General features: G+C 40.5%; 1 protein-coding gene across 1 annotated transcript; it reads right to left on the bottom strand.

Moving 5' to 3' along the window:
• Positions 1-964: 964 nt before the first annotated feature.
• On the bottom strand, positions 965-21995 carry AlaRS-m (alanine--tRNA ligase, mitochondrial). The gene is made up of 15 exons (XM_080268020.1): positions 21950-21995; positions 21238-21432; positions 19257-19430; positions 18771-18916; positions 17624-17815; positions 15960-16104; positions 14616-14749; positions 12494-12706; positions 10925-11685; positions 9973-10085; positions 7689-7919; positions 5799-5932; positions 4200-4350; positions 3534-3719; positions 965-1174 (listed from the first exon to the last, which is right to left on the bottom strand). Exons 2-15 carry the CDS (start codon positions 21430-21432, stop codon positions 974-976), a joined length of 2976 nt encoding a protein of 991 aa, XP_080124146.1. The 5' UTR covers positions 21950-21995; the 3' UTR covers positions 965-973.
• Between the last annotated feature and the right edge of the window lie 2251 nt (positions 21996-24246).

Below are 24246 nucleotides of genomic sequence, written 5' to 3'. Positions count from 1 at the left end.
AAAAATCCAGTTTTAGCAATGGAGTGCATCAATCTTTGCTGAGTCATAGGGGAGGATGTCCACTTCAAGGCCAACACTCTCAAACAGTTGACTTTCAGCTTTTGGCGGGGAGGGGGGGTAGGAGTGCATGCACACGATTTTTTACAATTTACTCAAAAACTGTTGGTTGTATCAAAATTCCAAAGACACCACATGAAAGCTAGTGAAATTGTGCATATAGACATATGCTTAGCTCTTGCATGGTCCAGGCAAAATATTGCGGTGGAGTTCTGGGAGGTCATTTTCACACATTATTCTCATTGCATTTCAGTACTTTCACTGTACTCTTACTCATCAGTTTTGTGCATTTTTATTAGCTTATCGTATGGTATAAACATCAGCGAAAATGATGGTATACACTTTATACCGATATAACCAGTTTCTAGGGCAAATAAAAGCCACGAGAATGTTTTCCCCTGTGCGTGAGTCCAGGCTGCCCTCGCGGCATTTTCTCTGATCTTGTCACACAAACTTACAGAAAACTTTAGGTGTTTGAAAGGGTTAGGTTTATATGGATTTAGGTAAGCTCTGCAAAAGCTGTGTATATCATGTGAATTATATCCATCCACCCATCATCCAATCCTATGTCGCTCCACAGAAGAGCGTAGGAATATGAATTATAGACAATAATAAAAATGTACAGGAGGTCTGATTAAATTGTGCATCAATTACCTAAACAATGGAACTTTTTGAAGCCTGACTAAGGTCCCACATCAAGGAAATTATGAAGGTGGAAAACAGCAACAAGCAAAGCTCAAAGTAAGTTAGATCTAGTGAGGCAAAAATTATTAGCCTATGTAAATTTTGGTCAAATGGGTTACAGTATGGAGGCAAAGGAGTGTCTGTGAATTCAAAAGTCATTTAAATAATATAACAGTATAATTGATGAAATACTGTACAGTGCATAATTTAAAAACATCCTCAAAATATAAGCTTACAAAAACTTGTCAATATAACTTCTTGATGCCTGAAGAGCCTTCATTAATCTGTCTTCTGGAATATCTTGCATTTTAAGACTTCTATAATTTGAGACAAGGTGTGAGTCTTTGTTCTGGGGAGCTTCCACACTCCCTCCAAGTACCTCCCTCACACACTCTAGCCAGTCTGCTGCTGATGCCCCTTTCTCTAACACATGCTGAAACAAATATTTAAACTGTACATCTTGATATACAGTGAATTACTGTATATACTGTGTGTGTGTGTGTGTGTATATATATATATATATATATATATATATATACTCTACCTAGCTTTTCATCATCATTCTTCATAAACTAGACTCTCTTCCCATCCAAGGATGGGGTAAGGTACGGTACCATATACTGTACAGACCAAGGAAAAACCTGATAGAGGGAAAACTATCAACAGCATGCCCTAGTTTTTTAGTCTGGGTAAATACTGCATGTGTATGATCAACTTAAAACTACCTGAACCTGGCATTACAATAATTATGACGTAAGTACAGTACTTAAACTCATAATATTGGTAAAGTTAAATCAAATCTGAACAAACACGAGGAGACTTATTTTATTCACTATACGATGGTACATGTGTATAAATATCCGTCTGTTTGTTGACTAGATATATGAAAAATAAGCCTTATCAATGTTAATTTCCTTAAAAAGTATTTTCCACTACTATACAGTACTCGTCAGAAGTATTCAGCGTTGTCCGCCGGGCGCGCAATACTTATGGCCCAAAAAGAATCACCCATTTTTGGGGGTAAGAATTGAGCCACAAGTTTGAGCTCCGAGCATGACGTCACGGTAGCCTGAGGCCTTCTGACACGCTGGTTGGTTCCCGCCTCAGTCGCCCACGGGCTGCCTGAGAGAGAGGAACTCCGCTGAGTGTCCCTCTCAAATTGCGCCATTTTTTACCGAGTGTCCCGCAGTGTTTTGGCCTTTAAAACTTTGTAATGGCACCTACCCGTGAACTATCGAGTGAAATCATACCCCAGATCATTGCTCTAAAGGAGGCAGGCCACCAGACAAAGGAAATTAGTGAATTGGTTGGTGTGGCACGATCGACAGTGCGTCGTTGGTGTGCGCGGTTTCGGGAGGAAAACAGTGGTGAAGTTCCCACAAAGAAACTGAGGTCTGGTAGGCCTAGGAAAACTTCCCCAAGGTCTGTTAATGTTTTAAAACGTGCAGTGGAGTTTAATCCTCGTGTGAGTGCAAGGAAAATTAAGGAGAGCAACCCGGAAGTGTTTGGTGAGGTGTCAGTGAGAACAGTGTCTCGTAGGGTGCATGAGCTTGGTTACACAAGTCACAGGCCTGTGAAAAAGCCTCTTCTCTCTAGCAGCCAGAGAATTCGTAGGCTTGCCTTTGCTAATAAATATCTAAACTAGGGTGAGGAGCAATGGTTGTCAGTGTTGTGGTCTGATGAGGCAACGTTTAGTGTTACCTGTAACAGAGGAGCACGCAAAGGTAGTGACCCACTTGACCCACGGTATGTAGAAAGCACAGTTAAACATCCTGATTCACTCATGGTATGGGGTTGTTTCTCAGGGAAGGGTTTGGGGAAGCTTGTTGTACTTCCCAAGAACCTCAGAGTGAATCGGGATGTTTACCTGGAGCTTCTGTGTGATCATTTACCAGACTCCTTCGAGCTAACAGGTGCACGAGTGTTTCAGCAGGACGGTGCACCTGCTCACAAGGCCAAATCGGTCACCAATTGGCTTCGTGACTGCAAGGTATCATTCATGACAGACTGGCCAGGAAATAGCCCAGACCTCAACCCGATTGAAAACCTCTGGTACCTCGTAAAGAAGAGTTTCCAAGGGAAGGACGTGAGCTCTCTTCCTAAGCTGGAAGCCGCCATTCATGACTCCTGGGACAAAATACCCCTCCAGCACCTCAGGAGCCTTGCCCTTTCACTTCCAAGACGTCTCAGGTCCGTGAAGAAACGTAAAGGCTACCCTACGAAGCACTAAAGGTAAATAAAATGCATTATTTATATGTTTTTTCAATGTTGAAAGGTTTGTTTCTCAGGAGGGACGCAGGGCGCTCCATACTTCTGACGAGCACTGTACTGTACAACACTGTATATATTATGTACACAGGTGTACACATACATATATACACAGTATATTTCACACCTCGTAGGATGTTGGTGTGTTAAGATGGACTCAGACATTCACGTACAACGTTGTACATACATTAGGTATACAAGATTACACATACATATATACACAGTATATTTCACACCTGGTAGGTTACTTGCTGTTATGTTAAGATGGATTCAGAAATTCACCATCTTGCCATAATAATTACTATACAAAGCATTTGTAATGGATATCTATGGATGAGAAACTGCTTAGAATTGCATACACCATGTGGTATGTACATCAGAGTGTCTCCAGAGAGGGTGTAGAGTGCAAATTGTCATATTGTATTTACTGCCTGTTACTTTACCTCTCTCATTTCATAAGTTTCACTGGTACATCTGCATCATTTACATATCTGACAATCATAAACTACACTAAGATTACTTGCCTTTGGTAATGCAGACCGACCCATAACAACATCACCAGTCCTCACCAACAGTAGCATTGCTCGGTCCTTAGCCAGCTTGTGGGCCTGGGCTAATTTGGGCTTACTGCAGCCAAACTCGGTCTTTACCAGATGAATTATGGGACCATCTCCTTGACTGTCAATCAGCTGTTGCACTTCATTCCTCATCTGAGAGAGAAAAACAAATAAACAAACAAACACACACACACACACACAAAATTGTGACAGCATCTTCTGGAAAACTGGTAAAGCAATTATTCATGCTATATCATGAATACACTAAAGACAGTTACATAAGGCCAAACAAAAGTTCTGAAAATGGTAGTGAAGTTAGTGATAGAGAGAGGGAATATTTCAAATCAAATGTATCTAATCTATACTTGCTAACACATACATACATCATCTAATCATGTGTTACCCCATAAGAAGCGTAGGAGCCCAAGGCTAGGCGAGTTGGTCTTGACATTTAAGATGAGAGTGACCAGCATCACTCATCCCTGTGTGGCATTACATGCACAATAAACCCCAACCACCCCTCAGATATAACCTTGCACAGGCTCACTGTAGTGAAAGGGATCTTTGCTGACTAATTCAGATTCTCTGAGTGGTGAGCCTATCACACACTACATACTGTATTCTAAAATATACCTGTGCATTGGCATTAACTCTGAAAGAGTTCTTCCTGAGTATGCTGAAGTTATTCAGAGCCTCTGTTATTCTGCTGCGGACTGAGTAGGGCAGCAGCTGGTCCTTGTTGCCCTCCCACCATGTGTGCATCTCCTTATCTAAAGACAATAATCTGAAACAAAATGAAAAACCTCGCCATTATGGAAGAATGGTTACACCACCATATATCCATCTGTAACATGCAGCAAATAAAATATACCACTGTATCCTACAACCTCTGTGCAAAAACAGCTTAAATAGCTGACCATTTAATCCATGGAGATAACCATGAGAATAAACTAAGTCAGAGCACTCTCAACCATCACTAGACATTTGGTGGGTTCAGGGGTAACTACCCCTAACCTTCAAAGGCTATGGAAAGAGAAATCAAAACTTTATACTGCAAATTGCAGTGAACCCCCCCCCCTCAGGTTTTCAGATGAAATGTCTGCTCTTTGAATAGGTCACCAAGCCAGACTACCGCCTCGCTGCCTGATGGCACATGTAGGTAATTCTTGAGTGATGCAAGTATCTTCCCAAACTAAGAAAGACAACTCCTATTATTCTTGTTTGTTTTTTCATAGCTGACCTTTACTTCTTCTGGTCCCTTGTTTCCCTAGATGCAGGAAGTATTCTACATGATCTAAGGCTACAATTACTGAGTTTTCTTTGCTGTTGGAAGAGAGAGCAAAAGACGCATTTCTCCTCTCGGCAACATTTGATATAGATGTTGTGCCTCTTTCACTGCAAGGTCCCTCACTATTACAATGTAGGGCAATACATTCTTTATCTTTTTTGGAGAATTACTGCATCTCCAACAATTTGGAGGAATACCGTGGTTTTAGTGGCACACCACTTGATCTGCTGCCAGACACTCCTTTGTGGATTCCACACTTTAGTGACGACGTCACCAAGTAAAATGCCTGTGTATAAAGTTGATGGCTTAAACCTCCTTTCCCACGGTAACTTCAACAAGGAAGCTGATTTCACTATGTATAAATATATATATCTTTCCATCCATCATCCAATCCTCCGTTGCCCGTTGCCCCATGAGGAGCGTAGACGAATATATATACTGTATATATATATATACAGTACATATAAAATACTGTATTCAGATTCAGACTACACTGCACTTTTGGACCAGCAAAAATTTTAACAGATTAGATGTATGGAAAAATTCCCAGAACTGACATTTGTCTGTGTTTGTGTTTTAATGACTCCTGAGAAGTACAAAATGTTCTAAATCCAAAGATGTCATTATTATGCCAACAGGACAACATTTCAGCATGAAGAATGGATATGTAGCTCAGTTATCTCCAAGAAGTAGTAACAAGAATAAGAACAACTATAAGTTAGCACACTCTGTTCTAATGTACCTTGTGCCTTTTGATGCACGTAAAAAGTAAAAAGTACTCAATCCTAAAACTGGCCAAATATAATTTCACTTCATATATCACTCAGTCTGTACTGAACATCATATTTATGACAATTATTGATGTTAATCAGTTGCTTCCACTTCCAAGAGTAAGTGTATCAGGCTGGGTGGCCTAGTCACCCTTTGGTATCCTCATGTCTTACCTATCCTGGTCATCATCAGCCACCGTCTGCAACAACTGTAACTTCTGCAGAGCCACTGCAGCATTAGCCTCAGCACTGGCAGCTGCTTCCCCACACACTGCCCGGATGGTGGTATAATTCTGCCCAATGGTACTCTGCAAGTCAACATTTGCTTGTTAACATCTTCAGAAACAAACTTTATCATATCCAATGGTACATAATGTATTCATCAAGCTTGAAAGTGTGGGCTTCCCGGCTGGTGATCTTATAATATAAAAGTTTACCATCCATCCATCCATTCATCCAATCCTATGCCGCCCCATAGAGGAGTACAGGAACCCGGGGCTAGGCAAGTTGATCCTGACATTTAAAATGAGTGACCAGCCTCACCCATCACTGAGTAGCATTACATGAGCAATAAACCCCAACCACCCCTTGGATATAAACCTACACAGGCTCAATCAGACTGGAGCGTCTTAATTACCCACTAAACCACCAGGTACCATAATTTGGATACACAGTTACCACTCAGCACAGTAAATGGTTTCCTGGTGTACAGAAGGCCATTTGGCTTGTCACTCAGTTTAGTGTCATCCATAGGCAGAAGGAAGGGGAAAGAATGAAGGAAAAAAGGACAGAAAAGGGAGTGTGGAGTCACCCACAGGCATAAGGAAGAGGAAAGAATGACAGTCGAGGACGGAAGGAAAGAAGGAAGGAAGGGAGGAAAGGGCAGTCACCCATGTGCAGCACTACATAAAATGAGTGGATGATGAGCACCTCTACCTACCAATAACTGAATTTAAATTTGTACGGTGACATTGGGAAAAATTATCCATTATCACCCCATTATATCCCCTGTATTCATCACTACTATATGTTTTTGGCTAAGCAACCCAGTGTATTTGCTGATTATTATTTAGGTTATAAAAAAAAAAAAGAGGGGACAGGGAAAATGAAAAGCATAGAGAATAGTAGCATGGTATGATCTGGATAATTTTTCCTATTACAGTATGGTAACATAGTCACTTTTCTTTAAAATGCCCTTTTTATCACTTGCTTTGCTAACAGTTTTAATCTCAAAGTTCATTTAATTCATCATAATCCATGTCATCCTGCATAACAAACCCAGCTGTTGATGCAACTGCTTATGATAGGAAGTGCAATGGTTTGGTTGTCTGAGAGACATAGCTGTGGCTGTCTTTAAGTATGGTAGGTGATACAAGGACAGTTGTAGGAGATTACAGCAATGATGGTGGAATGATAACTTCATTTTTTCTTTTTTTTAATGAGTGAGTGTACAGATGTCATTTTAAAGAAGGAAAGGTGACCACTCCTATGACAGCCTTAATAAGAACTGGAAGTCTGACTATGGAAGCTGCACTGTCATCAAATCCTTCAGTGCTATATATAATTTATCTGTACAGAACCGACCTGTAACAATTGTGTACTTCTCTATAATATACAGATATGCAATGCAATACCAGTACTAAATCATGCAAACCTAAGGTACTGTAAATATAATGCTTAAATTGACAAGAACATTAATTTCATTCAAATTTTATACCAAATTTTGTTACATAAAACATAGCTACCTACGGGTAAGCTATTAGTCATCATCATAAAATTTTCATCATTCCAAACCTACTTCTCACACAGACACAAAAAAAGTTTCATGGGATCTATACGCATGGAAGAGGAAGCAAAAAAACAAGAGTATTAAGTGAAGAGAGCCACACAATATTTTTAACACATCATTCAAGTCTTTGAAACCTGGACTTTATATTTCTTAACCTCTGAATGCTAACTCAATGTGTAATGAGACAGGGTGCTTCCCCTCTACCAAGCTGGCTTAGGTTCTGGCAACCACAGCAATTAACTTTAGCAAATACAATATTGTATGAAACTACTTACAACATCCTCAACAATAAATGCCTCAAGGTGTGCTGTGTTGTGGAGATGAGTGCCACAGCAGGGCTCAAATGAGGACAGCTGGCCAGCCTCACCATCATTCAGGCTCGTGGCAATAACATGGACAGTGTGAGGGTACACTTCGCCAGGAATCATGACAGCACTAGACTCTTGCAACAACTCTTGAAAGGGAACTGTTCTTCTACTGATGGGACTCTTTGCAGCAATCCATTTCTGAAAATGAAAAAATATTCTGAGACCTGATACACTGCCTTGAGATGCTACAGTTGGGAGTTTTCACTGTACAACAGTACACTTGAGTCTGAGGATCCCTTACCAGGAATCCATACTCCACCACCCTGGACAGATAACTGCGAAACTGGGATTAATGCGCCTGGCCTGTATGTTTCCTTCAATGGACTTCTTCCCTAAAGTGCTCTACAAACTTACGATGATTTCACAGGAAAGCTTAATTCGTCACTCCTCTTTGGCCCATCTGCCAACATCCTTTACCCTAGACCTCTAATGTCCTCATTGTCCACCTTCATGCACAGATCATGACATCCTTCACATCTCTTCCTCCCCAGGTTACCTTATGTGAATTACAGCAAATGAAATGTATTCTGCTCTTTCATGAAAGAGATGAGGTTTATGATGGCTGCTGCTCAGGGGACTAACAAAGGTGGAAACTACTGCCACAAGCAACAAGTCAAAGAGATGACATTTCATTACAAACTGAAGGAGGTTTCTCTGCTCCTTAAGGCATTTCTGGAGTCACAGGCACTCTGCCCTTGACATCACTCATGATTCCACCAATACAGTACCTAGTGGTTTTGCAGCTACAGAACATAATAAATCCACTCCTTGATTGAGTACCTCCTTTCTTTTCAGTCAAATTGAAAAATAAATTTGAGGCTCTGCAAAAATCTGTTTATTCCCACTTCATGAGATATTCACCTCATAAACCAGAACATGAAGACAGCATTACTTTACCACATAATAGATAGTAGTCTCAAAGTACAAAGACAAAAGTTTTGTCATGTAATTTGTTGAAAACATATGCTGAATGGGTCAAGTTTTGGTGCACTCTGCTTTGTGTCATATGAATGGTTGGTAGCAGACATGAATGCTATTTGCTCCAGGTGACGAACCTGTGGATATGGGCATATTTTTGGTAACTAAGCAAAACATTATACCTGTATACATAATGTGTTTTTCCGACTGCTACTTTTACTTGACATACATGAACCATTTCTCATCTATTCTCATTTTTACTGTCATAACAGCAACACTACAATTCAACTGGCTAAAAAACTGTCCTGAAATCAGTTCTCCTTTATTTATTTTGCATTTAGCTATTTAGCTTAGTTGTTAATTATGAGATGTGATTGTCATTTTCTGTCAGTGTTGTCAAACAAAATTGTCTGAACCATTTTACATGTGAGGACAGAGTTATTGTATAATGGTATTTTAAATAATCTGTTATGAGTGGCAAAGTTAATCTCACAGGCTAGAGTTCAAATAAACCATGAAGAATGAAGTGTACACACAGTTATTCACGTGCTTCATTCTGGGTGCTGTTCGTCTTTTACAGTGTAACCACTGCTTGCAGGTGCTGCCTTCCATTGCTGTGATTATTTCCTGGTCCTGCAGTGGTGTGGTAACACAAGGGCAACCTGAATGATGACCATCCTCTTTTGTGCCTTCCTTAAATCACCTAATCCACCATTCTACAGTTCTGCTTGCACTGAATGTTTGCAATATCTGTTCAGGATTTTCTCTCCCAAAATAAAGGCAGATCCTGCCCTTTCTCTTTCCCCTTGTAGTTGGATGCATTTTGCTTCCCTTCTTCATATCAAAGTATATACTATACTGAGTCTGCTTGACATTTTGTGATAAAATATAAGAGATAACGGCCAGGCAATCATTGCCTGGCCGAATATGGTTCACATTTCATCCCTTGAATGCAGCAATTTTCACGAATTGAAGTTAAAAAGTTTTGGAATATCCAGGATTCGTTTTCACCATCATCCAATCAGCAGCCAATATAAAGTTTGAGTACACTACACTAGCCAACCATGAATATGTAACTGCGGCAGAGCACTCACAATGTTTCACATGTTTCACTTAATCTTCTGACAAAACAACAGTATGACTTTTGTCTTTGTACACAGCAACAAAAACTGTCAAATACTGCAACAGTACTTCTTAGTAATGGTCCTCAGACTGTCTTTAACTTAATAAGTTGTCCTTATAATAGCAGCACTTGATAGCAGTCACAGCCTACCTTTACCAAGTCCTGGGCCCTCTGGATAACATCAGTAGTAAGGGTCTGATACGTCTGGAGTTGCAGGACACAGTCAATGGGGGTGACACGTGAGGAGGTCTGACGTGACACCCCTGAGAGGTCAGGAAGGGCAGTGTGGTGATATATATTATATATCATCCATGCTGTTTATATCACTAAGTACCTTCATACAATACCACTTCCTTATCAATCTTGCTGTATGTTACCAAGCACCCTAATACTGTAATATAGCTACCATTTTCTTATCTGACTGGTGTCTATTCATTCCTGCAGGAGATTTCAGAAGTGTTTCCAGATGACCTGACAACAGGATTATTAGAAACCGACACTACTAACTATTATCAACAGTTACACATATGTCCCACACTAATATTAAAGCAGTGAGAAAGATATACATAAAAAAGAAAAAGTGAAACTATTATTAGGTATGAAAATAAGCACCCTTCTTAGCTGTGTATTCAATATAAGGCATCACACTTCTCACTTCCTACTCTATTTCCTCTCTGGGTATCGTTTTCAATAACTTCTCCATGCTTTTTCCTAGGAATTTCTCTTGCAATTACTCAACTACAAAAGCATCATTTGTTGTACCCTTACTCAGCAAAAATCCAAACTGTAGCTCAACAAATTTTACTTTAAACACCATACTCTTGCAGACCCTCTCATCATTTTACATAATTTGGTATAACAGTTTTGTCCACAATACATAATTTGGTTTAACAGCTTTGCCTGTAACAAGATATTATTGTCTGCACAGCAAACATCAACACTGTAATGCACATTTGGGTGTTCTATCACAGGCATATGATACTATAATGAAGAGAAGAAGGTAAAAGGACCTAGAAGTCAACTGATGCACAATATTCACAGTAATACTGAAAACATAACCATGAAATAAAATATTAAAATACAAATGAATTATGATGCTTACCAATTATAGATCTGATAGCAGTATTAAGAAGATGCGTTGCTGTGTGGTGCCGCATACATCCAAGCCTCCGTTCCTCACATACAGATGCAACCACTCTGTCTCCTGTGGTCAGCTGCCCATCCCCTAATGTGCCCCAGTGGATGAGATACCCACCCACATTCTCCACATTCTCCACTTCCATTTCTGCCAAGTCTGTACAAAGCTTGCCAGTGTCTGTTTCTTGACCCCCAGCTTCATGGTAGAAATTTGAAGCTTCCAGGATAACACCCACCTTAGTCTTCCCATTGATATTTTCTACCAAGTCTCCATCCACTAGTAACGCCAAAACCTTTGTAGTGACATGTGGAAACCGATAATAACCAGACGTACTTTCATAATCGTATTTGGCACTATCATTTGTGAAGGGAATACCTGATGTCCTTAAACTATTCAGTAATTTCTCTTCAGTAATAACCATTCTTTTCCCTGATTTCCTCTCAAGTTTCTTTTTTGTATCACTTTTGAACTTTTCAGACACTTTATGAAATTCTTCTTCATCCATTGTCAAGCCATACACCCCTGCCAGGTCATGGATGAGGTCGGTGTGTATGCCATATGTAGAATAAAGTTTGAAAGCCACATCCCCTGGGAACTTTTTGTCACTGTTCTTCCATGTCTCTATATGAGGAATGATCTCTTCAACCCCTTCAATAATTCTTGTGGAAGTGTAGTCAGACATTGCTGCCAGCTCTGGTCTTTTTTTGAGCAACTTCATCCAGTCTCTAAAAACAGAAATTAATTAGAATGGTGTCATCTTATTCATACTTTAACAGTGTTTAAGTAATCAGCACTTATTCTGAAAGTGCAGTACCTTTTAACCATCCATCCATCATCCAATCCCATGACACCCCATGAGAAGCATAGAAGCCTGGGGCTAGGCAAGTTGGTCCTGACATTTAAGATGAGAGTGACCAGCCTCACTCATCCCTGAGTGGCATTACATGAGCAATAAACCTCAACCACCCCTTGGATATAAACCTACCCAGGCCCAATCCAACTGCAGCATCTTAATTTCCCAATAAACCACCAGATGCCCTAATTTGGTTATATGGTTACCACTCAGCATAGTAGATGGTATCCTGGTGATCACGAAATCCAGGAAACCATTTGGCTTGTCACTCAGTGTAGGGTCACCCATAGGCAGAAGGAAGAGGATAGAGTGGAGGAAAGAATGACAGAAGAGGGAGTGTAAAGTCACCCATATGCATAAGGAAGAGGAATGAATGAAGGAAAGAAAGACAAAAGAGAAGGAAGAAAGAAAGGAAATGCCAGACACCCAAAGCAGCACTACATTGAGTGAGTGGATGGTGAGTGTTCCCACCTACAACTATCAGTTAGCGAAAGATGTTTTTCTTACCAAATGACAAAAAGCATATTGCACTTGTGCTGCATTACCAATATAAAAGAAAAAAATAAACATACACACACACACACACACACACACAACTTTCTTCTGATTATCATGAGATGGAAATGTTCAGCTAAGGGAAGCAACCCTCCCCCTAAGTTACACAGCAATACAGCACTTACTGATATAAATCCTCCTTCATGCCATAGTAGTTGTCCTCTTCATGTGCAATGACAGAGGTTACACGTGAGAGACTGTTGAGGACCTCAGAGTGTGCTGATGCCAAAGTCTCTGCCACCACCCCTGCTAGTTCTCCTAAGCAGGCACCTCTTCTGAGATCAAAGTGTTTGCAGCCAATGCTCAGTGCTCGTCGCAGGATCTGGTACAACACATAACTGTCGGGAGCAGGCATAGCAATTGTTTCTAATGTAACGTGATAATTTTAGATACAAGAATGTCTGTATAAACAGCTAAATGTATACAGTACTGTAACTGTCCAAGCTTCCTATACAATATACCCATTCCAATGAGTTTACATGGCTATTTCACTTGATCTCCATTCCATGATACAATTACCCTTCATTATCCTCCCAATTTTTCATGCTACCATGGGATGGTTATATCCTGAGCAAGACTCTATTATCTCTTTTGGGTTACAATTAAGAGGAAGAAGGAAGTTCCCAGTACAATCCTCCCTCCTTTCCTTCACCATGAAAGGTATGATGCTATTAATAACACAAGTGCTGGCCAGTAGGGGTAACCAGATATAATACCTATGATAATACTGCAAGAGTTTCCAGCCCTAAACGACCATTTCTTTTTGCTGCCTTGTTATGAGTGGGCGAGCGATGCTTACTCTCACTTCAGTTTGGAAACAAGCACTCTGGCCCAACCCAGCCTAGCCTGACCCGACTGTCACACTAAGCAGAAACTAATAATATGAAGTACAGTTGAAATTCTGCATGTGATACATTCACTCAATAAATTTTGTTATCAACTAAAAACTCTCACAAAGACATAGGAACCCCCTGAAATCTTGAGTTTTCCAAGGAAGTATTCGGTTCTAATTGGTGAACGCCTCAATTACGAAACCAAATTTAAAAAGAATTTTAACTGTAACACTGCGTTTTCAGGCATCAGCTCTAGCAATACCATATCAGAGATTCTGTCTATAATTTTACATTGACATTCCGGTTCTTGCTATGTTTTGATGGTGAAATCACCAAGGGATTTAATCATCTCATCAATAACCAAGTCTTTATCATTTCAGTTTCGTCAACACGGCAGGTTGGCAGCGAAGACTATAGAATTTTGTATTGCACGTGTGGTTACTGCTACAGCGCCTTGCTTAACACTAGCACGCGTGTGCCCCTGGAACCTATGCTGCTCAAACAAACCTGAGCTAGTGTACACTATGAACCTTGGTTTTCTTCGTTTCATAATACTGTATGTGCTCCACAGTACTCAATGAGTGAATCCAAATTCAATCAATGGCTGAAAATCATCCAGGAAGAGATCATCCAGAGGAAATCCCTGTTTCTTACTTTTATCCTGCCTCCCTTGCATTATTTTCCAGATACTTTTATGGCAAATGCTCAGACAAAATTGCATCCATTGTGCCACCTCTCCATGCCTTCCCTCGTGCTACACAGCCATCTGGTAGCACTCATGACTGGAATGTCACACAGCCATACTGAAGAACTTCTGCCTATCGGAATTCTTTTATTCCCCGAACTGCATCTCTCTGGAACTCGCTTCCCAGGAGTTGTTTCCTCCCAAACTTCAACCTATAGCTGTTCAAGTCCAACCATTACAGATTTTTGATGAATGGAGGCCGCCAGTAATCTGGTGTATGGATTTTTTATTTTTATTCATTTTTAAAAAAAAAAAAAATAAAAAAAAAAAAAAAAAAAAAAAAAAGGAAATTGTGATAACATGGCACTCGCTTGCTCGTCATGCACTCACATATCGCACTTTACTGGTATGAAAGGCAGTGAAGACACATCAGTAGGAAATATTCTCATTCCCTTATTTCCAAGACAATATATCAAAGCTACTCATTATCCTTGCCATTTTCATCTATTCTGAACACAAACTTAGCACAATGGCAGATGCACTGCTCAATTCACTCTGAAGACAACTTCACTTGAAGATGGCATCTACAGACTTATGTCACAGCAGTCAAGAGGACAACTCAACTATAAACTGTTAAAATAAGTAAGTCATATTCTTATGATGACCCACTGTCAGCACTGCATATTCAACATAGGTTCTGTGCCAAGACTCAGTTGTCTGGATACTCACCACTCCTGGGGGAAAGCACCATCAGCAATGGCCACTGTCACCATGCGGGCATGGTCAGCAAGGGTCCTGTAGGCAGTGTCCAAGCACCGTCCATCTTCCCTAAATCCTCCACTGTATTCAGGACGTCCACTCAACTGCCAGTCACACCTTACAATTAATTCTTTGATAGTCTACCACATGGTTTCTTTCCAAGGATAATTATCTACAAGGATAATGATTACAATACTGATTACAATAAATTAAACTATTTAATCAGCAATATATGAACACACATTTTCATATTTAATATGAATGAAAACCTGTCAGCATGTGAATGCAAGGGCGTGTGCATGCACGCGCATACACACACACACACATGGATGAGATGATGAAAAAAATTGATAGTGGCTATGATCTGGCCCAGGTTGGAATATGCAGCAGTGTGGTCCCCACATAAAAAGAATGATATAAACAAGATCGAGAGAATACAAAGAACAGCAACCAAGATGGTCCCTAGTCTAGTAGATGTCGTACAGGGAAAGGCTGGAAAAGCTAGACCTGCCTTCCTTGTAAGAATGGAGAGAGAGGGGCAACATGACTGCAGTGTTCAGGGCCAGGATGGGAGTAGCAAAAATTGTTAGAGATGTTTGTATGGGATAAGAAAGTAACAAGAGGGCGTGGAATGAAACTTAAAAAGCCAAGTTGTCTGAAGGATATCAATAAACACAGTTTTCCACATAGATGCACAGACCTGTGGAATAGCCTGGACAAAGAGATCGTCCCGTTTAAAAACTTAAACGAGTTCAAAGCAAAATTTGACTTATTCAGAAACAGAGACAAGACCCAACCAGCATAACAAATTTCCTGTATATCACAACTAGGTACATACCATTAGGTAAATAAACACACACACACACACATATCACATCACATCACATCACAGCAAACCACACACACACACACATATCACATCACATCACATCACAGCAAACCACACACACACACACACACACACATATCACATCACATCACATCACAGCAAACCACACACACACACACACACACACACACACACACACACACACACACACACACACACACACACATACAAAGAATGACTGATTTATTGGTAGTTTGTGCTGCTGCAAAGGCAGACTTGAAATTAAAATGAACTCAAAAGAGAAGAGGAGAGTCATTTCATGTGCTAACAAACGGCTATGCCATCTGCAGTTTATGATTGAATTAGCTATCAAAACTGATGAACACTGGTCACTGGAACCACATTTGAGGGGATATACAGTACTCTTTAAAACATACCAGGTGAATACATCCTCTAAATTGTGGCTGTCATGATCCAACACCAACCTTCTGTATAGTGGAGAATATGGGAGTGAAGAGGTCAGTATCATAGTTCGAGGTAGTACCATTTAGAACAGCTGTGACTCGCTCCAGCCCCATGCCTGTGTCTACATAACAACGACCTAAGTCACGTAGCCCTCCTCCCTCCACCCTGTAGATGACAATGTATAATCGTTATCATAACCAAATTTCCTACATTTACATAGGAAGGGAAAATCTGAAACATGTCTCTCTGATTTCACCAGAGACACCAGTCTGGGATGAAAGAGTTTCTTGATACAATTTTCCCATATTTTGCTTTAACTATTTCACTACAATGATCTATTATTTACTTTACCCCTGCTGACCCCATGTGACTTTATTCAGCTAGTGAGAGCACTCCAGTGGTGGAAAAGTTAATGAAGGCTGTATCGAACCCTTCCAGTTTACAACATCTCTCCTACACTAATTAAAGTTGTCAGGAGATAGAAAGAATAAAATGAAAATTACATCATTTGACTGAGGAGATTAACCCCTAAAGACCAATTTCTGATGATTGTCAGTTTCAGGTCCTATTATGTACAGTAACGTCCTAATACTGACAATCATGGACAGGCTGCATATATATACAGTATTTATCTTGCTTTTTTTTTTATTTTTAATGCTCATCCCTTCAAATTGTTTCATGCCTAAGCACATGATACATACTGATTTTAGTAATTTCTGTAAGGATATCTGGCAAAAATAATGTATTTTCCAAAATTTTCCTATTTTCGTTCTTATGCGAGGGGTGACTTTTTTTTATCTCTGGCAGTTGATAGTGCGATAACCATTAGACATATAGCAGTGAAATATAAATTCAAGTTCTTGAAATCTATAAGACCAAAATCTGCCTTGGTGAAAGATGGAAAATCAGACCCGAAATTCAGCTTGGGAGATGGTCAGGGTGGGATATTTGCAGTTTTAGGGGTTAAAAGTAGGGCTTGGAAGAGGGGGCTGCTGATGGCATTAAAACACCCTAAATGGGGGCCTGGATTGCCAATTTAGTATGCTGCATAAATTCCAATTCTCATTTAAGAGGTTAGCCATGAGGGAGGGGGGGAAAGTACTGGGTCAACATGGTCAATGGGTTAGGAGCCTGCAACATTCCTTAGGATCACAGCCCCAAGGTTCCCCTCCCTGGACCTAGTTAATGAGCGAGGATCATATGATTCACCTGAATAAATAATCTGGAATTAGCTGGAGAAGAATATGAGTTGTTATGATCATGCATGGGTTAATGGCACAGTACCATACAGTACTGATATCAACATTCCAAGGCTCCTATGATTCACTCTCAGCTGAATAAAACTGTCAGGCTTTAGCTGGAAAATAAGATAAATTACACAACTATTAGAGAATTAAGAGGTATAGGGCTGCTTGCAACTCTTATGCTAGGCTCTGGGGATGCCTTACTCATGATTTTCAGCCCCCACTTCATTTTTAAAAATTACCTTGTGCACCACAGTATAATACTAGCTCCAATTTTTACATTTAAGCTTAATTTCTCCAACGATGCATTTCTGTAAAAATGATATAAAGTTCTTAAAGTACATGATCATTTCCTCCCTACAACGCTTACAATGACCTACCAGAAGTTAAAAACACTCTAGGAATGTGACTACTCTCCTAAGATGAAAACTACCCCTCACCTTTCATACTGGATAAAGACAATGTTCCAGAGCTCAATCATATCCTCGACTCCCAAGTTGACACGGTGAGCGGCAAAGGGACGGCCAAGGTGGTCATAGTGGATTTCTGTACATGGACCACATGGACCCACTTCACCCATCTCCCAGAAATTATCCCTCAAGCCAAATGGAAGGATCCGCTCCTCAGGTACTCTGTCAGGGATTTTTTTGCAATTATTCATAAAACTAAATAAAGCAAACACAGTAAACTCTCAATTATTCGGTGTAATTCAGCAAAGCCCTATGATGAATAAAGTGAAATGCTGGATACTGCACAGTACAGTACTCCCCATCGGCTCAATATATGGTGTCAAGCCAGATACAGCATATATTGCATTACTATCTGTCTCGACCCTCTCTCTTAATAACTTTCCCTTCAGTAAAAGATGAAAATTAAGCATAAAATACAATAATGACACAATACAGTAATACAGTGATACAGAGCTGCTTGGCTACTGTTTATGAGCCTGCTGATACACCTCGATGCCAGATATTGCATAGAACCGCCGGTTACATCCCGTTTCAGCGCCAGATATTGCATAATTTCACTGGATATCGCTTTAACAGAGCCGAGCCAGCAGTGCCGGATGTTGCAATGATGGATAACTGACAGCTTACAAAATAAGGATTAAAACCTTTCCATTTAACTTCCCTGTTGTTGTGGTCCTATCTCATCTGAACATGAATCCAGTGGAATGTATGCTAACCTGCCTTTCTGATCCCTACCATCCACTTTGTGAGGGATAGGGATTAAGGTGAGAGAGATGTCAGTATAACCAGGCAGTAGAGCTACCCAATTACAGTATATTAGTGCCACCACATAAAGGCATCCCTCTCCAGCACCAAAGATATAACTGAGTATAACAATACTGTACAAAAATTGTCAATTATTAAATTTAAACTTGCCTTGCTGGAAAACCAGGATGATAATTAGGATAGATACAGTACTTAACAACTGTTTTCATACATCAAAGAAAAAAAAATAAAATAAAAATAACATGAACATAACAATAGGGAAACAATGGCTTGCATAACTGTCAGAACTGGAAACAAATGAAAAAGATGTCAGCAACTGTACATTAAGGCACAGGAGCATAAAGCAACTTACCCAATTGCTCGCCAGATGTCCCTTACTTCCAGGTCTGGTAGAAGGCCAAGAGTGGCATCCCCTCCAAAGTAAGTTACATAAAGACGGGATGCAGGCAGTTGGTACACCTCTGTCAGTAGTTGCCATGCCATTGCACAAGCTTCTTTCTGATTATTGAATTTGTTTAGAAAAAAAAATGCAATGAATGCTCCAATGGAATAATTAAACAATACTGTACTTGGAACATCAATACTGTACAGTATTTCAGTGGATTAAACTTGACTGCATTTCTTTCATTATATTTTCAATTTTAGGTCCTAAACCAAAAGAACAAGTATTGACCAGGTTAGTTAATTTGAATGATGAGTATATATATTTTTTTCCTTATTACAAGGAGCAGTATTGTATTTATCTGTAACACAAAAAACCTACTGTGCTACAGTAAAATGTCATCAAACTGTGCATCTAATAATACAAATCTATGGCATCAAAGTATCAGTGAATCACCTTGAAATAATCACCAAAAGACCAGCTACCGAGCATCTCAAAGAATGTGTGGTGGTAAGTATCCCGGCCCACTTCCGCTAGGTCATTGTGCTTCCCCCCTACCCTGATGCACCGCTGGCTGCTGGTGGCTCGACAGTACGGCACCTCACTCTCACCTAAGAACACTGACTTGAACTGTGAGGAGGGAAAGGTGACTCGACAGTGATCTTATAAAACAACGCAGTACAGTAAGCCCTTGTTATAAGTCTGGGGTGTCTTAAAATACCAAAATGATTTCCATATACAGTAACTGGTGCTATAAATTGGGGAAACCAGTATATGAGCTTCACAGGTAGAATGGAATTTACTGTGGACTTAACTGCAAAAAGAGGATATAAGAAAATGCAGTTAGCTGTTGCAGAGCAACCCCAGCCTGTCTGGCTATGCACTCTTACTGCATCTTAGCTATATATAACAACAACCATATCAATGCGTCCATCCATCCATCATCAATAATCTGAATGTTATATTCCTTTACACTCTCCAAATTCAGGTTAGCATCATGAGCTGGATGCAACACAGAACATCATATACAGTATTAGTATCCTTCCTCTCGTCTCATCTTTCTTTCTTGCTTGCTTAAAAGAATCTTATGGCATTCAAGCACAGTACATTCAAATTCAGCACACCACAACATGCACTTACCCTCCTATTTAACAGATATCAATATGCTGATTGAGGGAGTCAGAGCATGGGGCAGCACACTGATGACACTAAACACATATACATGGTTGCACTGTGCAGCCTGGGTGGAGCAGCTGTGGCATCCACCCAGACGTCAAACCTACTCAATTTCCCTGCATCTGACCGTGGGAATGGAACCTGGTCCAACCCTGGTGAGGTGCTGTCAACCACAATGGGAAGCCTGATCTCTATACAGTGTACACCACACCTGTACTGTACCCACAGGGTGGCCCCACTGAAGTAGTCTGATAGGTTTTCCTGGCCATACATACTGGGGATAAATTACAACATTAATAACAACAATTGCACACACACACACACACACACACACACACACACGCTCGCTGGTGCAGTGGTAACGTTCTCGCTTGCCAACTGGTGGACGGGAGTTCGCGCCTCGCTCAGGTTGCGAAAAGTTTCACTGACGAAGTGGGTGGTTACTGTCCCCCTTGAGCAAGGGGACGGGTGTGTGCGTGTGTGAAGGTCACAGCCTTGCCCTTAGATCGGACTATATGAGCTCTGAGCTCCCTTCCGGGAGGGTAAAAGCTGACGATCACGACCATCAAGTGATCCTGACCGACCCGGTGAATTACACATGCAAGAAGTTAAACAATTTTACGTACCTTACTATGATATACTACAAGAGACAGTGTACTACACACATACTCTACAATACTGGGCAATATGGAAAATATAAATGGTTGGGCAATAGTTATAGATGATTAAACTAATAATCTACCTGGAACAGATGTCTGTAAGGTACGATAATGGAATCTGATTAAGCATGCAAAGGACTGCTGAAATAATGTAAAGGCGACCATCATCCACTCACTTGATGAAGTGCTGCCTACTTCTTCCTTAGCCTTTATCATTCTTTTTCTGTGCCTGCCCTCCTCTCTTCCTATTTCTCCCATCTTTCCTGTCACTTCTTATTGCTTTTCTTTCCATTACAGGTGGCTTTACATTGACTGACAAGCCAAATGGTTTCCTGTAAGCCAAGAAACCATTTGCAATGCAGGTTGGTAACCATATAACCGAGCCATACGTGCTCCCTACATGTCAACAAGTGGGTTGGTGGAGGGTTAGTGCCCCTCCCGGTAAAACAAATAACTCAAAGTCAAATGGCTACCCCTTACGGGAGTATGGCGTCTGGCAATAGATAGATAGATAGAACTGAAGACAAGACATACGGTACAAAGGAACAGATGCCTCCTAAATAATGACCAAAGGGGAAGAGCTAACTCCAATTTGGTCTCACCTGATTCATTCCAGCATTGACAAAATTAAGTGAAGGGTCAGTCCATGGCACAACTGGGCTGGAACGAACATGGTGGTGGCCCAGGTCCTTGAAGTAGTCGATAAATGTGGTGCGTACACCGTGGGAGGACCAGTGTTGCCAGCGTACACCAGCATACCACATACCCAGCCTCAGTGGTGTTGAACATCGCTGCATCTGCAAGTATACATCCTTGTATATGGTATTTTCCCAAGCTTAATTACTTACTGCCAGACCTATGTCCAAAATATGCTTTTAAAAAATTATATTAAGGTACAATACTGTGATACTAAGCTGAATGATCAGCACCATATAGGGATAAAACATTATGAGGTACTGGTCTCTATACAGTACTTCTGTAACCTTTTTTAGCCTAAGGATGTCTTTCATTTTGCTTTTACCATCTCCTAATGATTTTTTAAAGTTTAGGATATACATTTTGATCTCAAGGGATTAAATACAGCCTTGAGAAACTCATACATAAAGTATGAAAGGCTTTCCCTATCTATCTATCTATAGCCAGACGACATAATCCCGTATGGGGTAGCCGTTTGACTCTGAGTTACCTAGTTTAGGTTAGAAAGATCCACTACAATAACCCTGACAGTCCGAAACTGGAAAGAGTTCTATCCGCTAAATGCTGAAGGACATGACTGTCTGCCTCTAACACAAATAAATAGACAACGATACCTACAAAACTATAAAACGTAAAATTCGCCCGGCTGAAAGATACCCAACAGTACAGCGTTTGTTATTGATGGTGTCGCCGAGCTCGATAAGGAAGAAGGAGAAGAGCCATTTGCAACCTCGTCAATCCTGTGACGTCAAATTGTATCAAATTCTTACTAACTTAACACTAAAGCCAGTTCAGCCAATCCTGAGGTAAATCATACACTTGTTTGGCATAACTTTTGGGCGACTGTGTGATAAAAACTTCTCAATTTTACTTCTGCGACCATTATAGAAGTCTTCATCATTCATTAGACTGATCAAATCTGCTTAGAAATGTACAAAATATTGCATTCAAGAGGTTATTTTACCCTCAGAGTCTACTGAATTGGGTTATAGACGGTTTTATTCAGCTTAAGATAGTTTTTTTTATTTTTCGAAGAGGAGAGATTAGATATGTAACTTTTTATTATCACTGGATTTCATTCAGCTGGAGAGGTTGGCAGTAGCTTTTTATTTTCTATAGTAGAAGTGTTAGCTAATACATTCATTGACCCCCAAGTACAACAGTAATAAAATCATCTGAAAGCAGCAAGAAGAAACTTTTAAAAAGTACGTAACTGGATTCAGGGGTTAATAGTCGCAGCTTAATACTGACGGATCGAAAACATTAGCTGAGGTCACATGCCATCTGTCCTCTTGAACATTCACAAGTACTGTGCTGGGCAATATATATATATATATATATATATATATATATATATATATATATATATATATATATATATATATATATATATATTGCCAGACGCCTCAATCCCGTTTGGGGTGGCCACAAACAAATCGCCTCCAAGTCGCCCTGTCCCCAGCCATTTCACTGCCCTGCTCCCAACTCACATCCCCCTCTCTCATATACTGTACCTCTCCACCCCATCCCTGCATCTCATCCTCGGCCTCCCCCTCCCTCTTCTCCCCTCCACCTCACTCACATACACTCTCTTCGTCAGTCTTTCACCCTCCATCCTCTCCACATGGCCAAACCACCTCAGTGTGTTCCTCATAACGCTTCCAATCACATCCACATCCACACCACAACGCTCCTTTATATCCTCATTCGTCAGCCTGTCTCTCCATGTGACTCCACAGGCTCCTCTTAAATAACTCATTTCCACTGCTCTCACTCTTGACTTGAGTCCTTCCAACAACGTCCAAGCTTCACTTCCATACGTTAGAGTTGATATCACAATACTGTCATGTAGTAACTTTTTCACTTCCATGCTCACTTCCCTGTTTCTTATCACTGCTTTCAAAGAACCAGCAACCTTTCTTCCCTGCTGTACCCTTTCAAGCACTTCACCCTCCAAACCTCCATCCTTACTCATCACACTACCCAAGTACTTAAACGTACTCACATTTTCCAATTCCTCACCATCCAACCTCGCTGTACATTCACTGACTTCACCTCTCTCAAAGACCATCACTTTACTCTTCCCTACATTCACCTTTAGATTCCGTTTCTTACACACTCTCCCAAACTCATCCACCAAGCCTTGCAGCTTCCCTTCGTCTTCACTCAACAACACAGTATCATCTGCAAACAACAGTACAGGGAGTTTCCAAACACTATCCTCTCTCACCAGGGCCACTCCAACATCCACTACCCTACCTTGTACCTCTATTATTACCCCATCCATGTACAGATTGAACAACCATGGAGACATGACACATCCCTGTTTCAACCCAACTTTCAAAGAGAAAAATTCACTTAGTTCACCATCCACACGCACTGCAGCCTTCGCACCATCGTACATACTCTTCACAGCATTCAACAACTTCCCATCTACTCCATATATTCTTAATACTTTCCACAATCCTTGTCTATACACCCTGTCATATGCTTTCTCCAAATCCATGAAAGCCTCATACAACTTCTTTCCCTTCTCCAGAAACTTTTCCACTAAAGATCTAAGAATGAATATCTGATCTACACAACCTCTTCCCTTCCTAAAGCCTCCCTGTTCTTCTCCATCTAATTTCCCTGTTCTTTCTCTAACTCTGTCAGTAAGTATCCTACCATACACTTTTCCTGTTATACTAAGAAGACAAATGCCCCTATGATTACCACACACTTCTTTTTCCCCTTTTCCTTTGTACAAGGGAATAATTATACCTGACTTCCAATCCTCCGGGACTCTACCTTCCTCCCAGGCCAATCTGCACATCTTCCACATCCATTCTACTGCTATCTCTCTCCCATGCTTCAGCATTTCACCAAACACTCCATCAATTCCTGGGGCTTTCCCCGATTTAACTTTCTTCATT

The sequence above is a fragment of the Coenobita brevimanus genome, chromosome 26 (genome assembly GCF_032717465.1).
Source record: "Coenobita brevimanus isolate Jiangsu-jjx chromosome 26, ASM3271746v2, whole genome shotgun sequence".
NCBI lineage: Eukaryota > Metazoa > Arthropoda > Malacostraca > Decapoda > Coenobitidae > Coenobita > Coenobita brevimanus.
The sequence above is the reverse complement of the archived record's forward strand: the minus strand, read 5'-3'. Positions and strand labels throughout refer to the sequence as shown.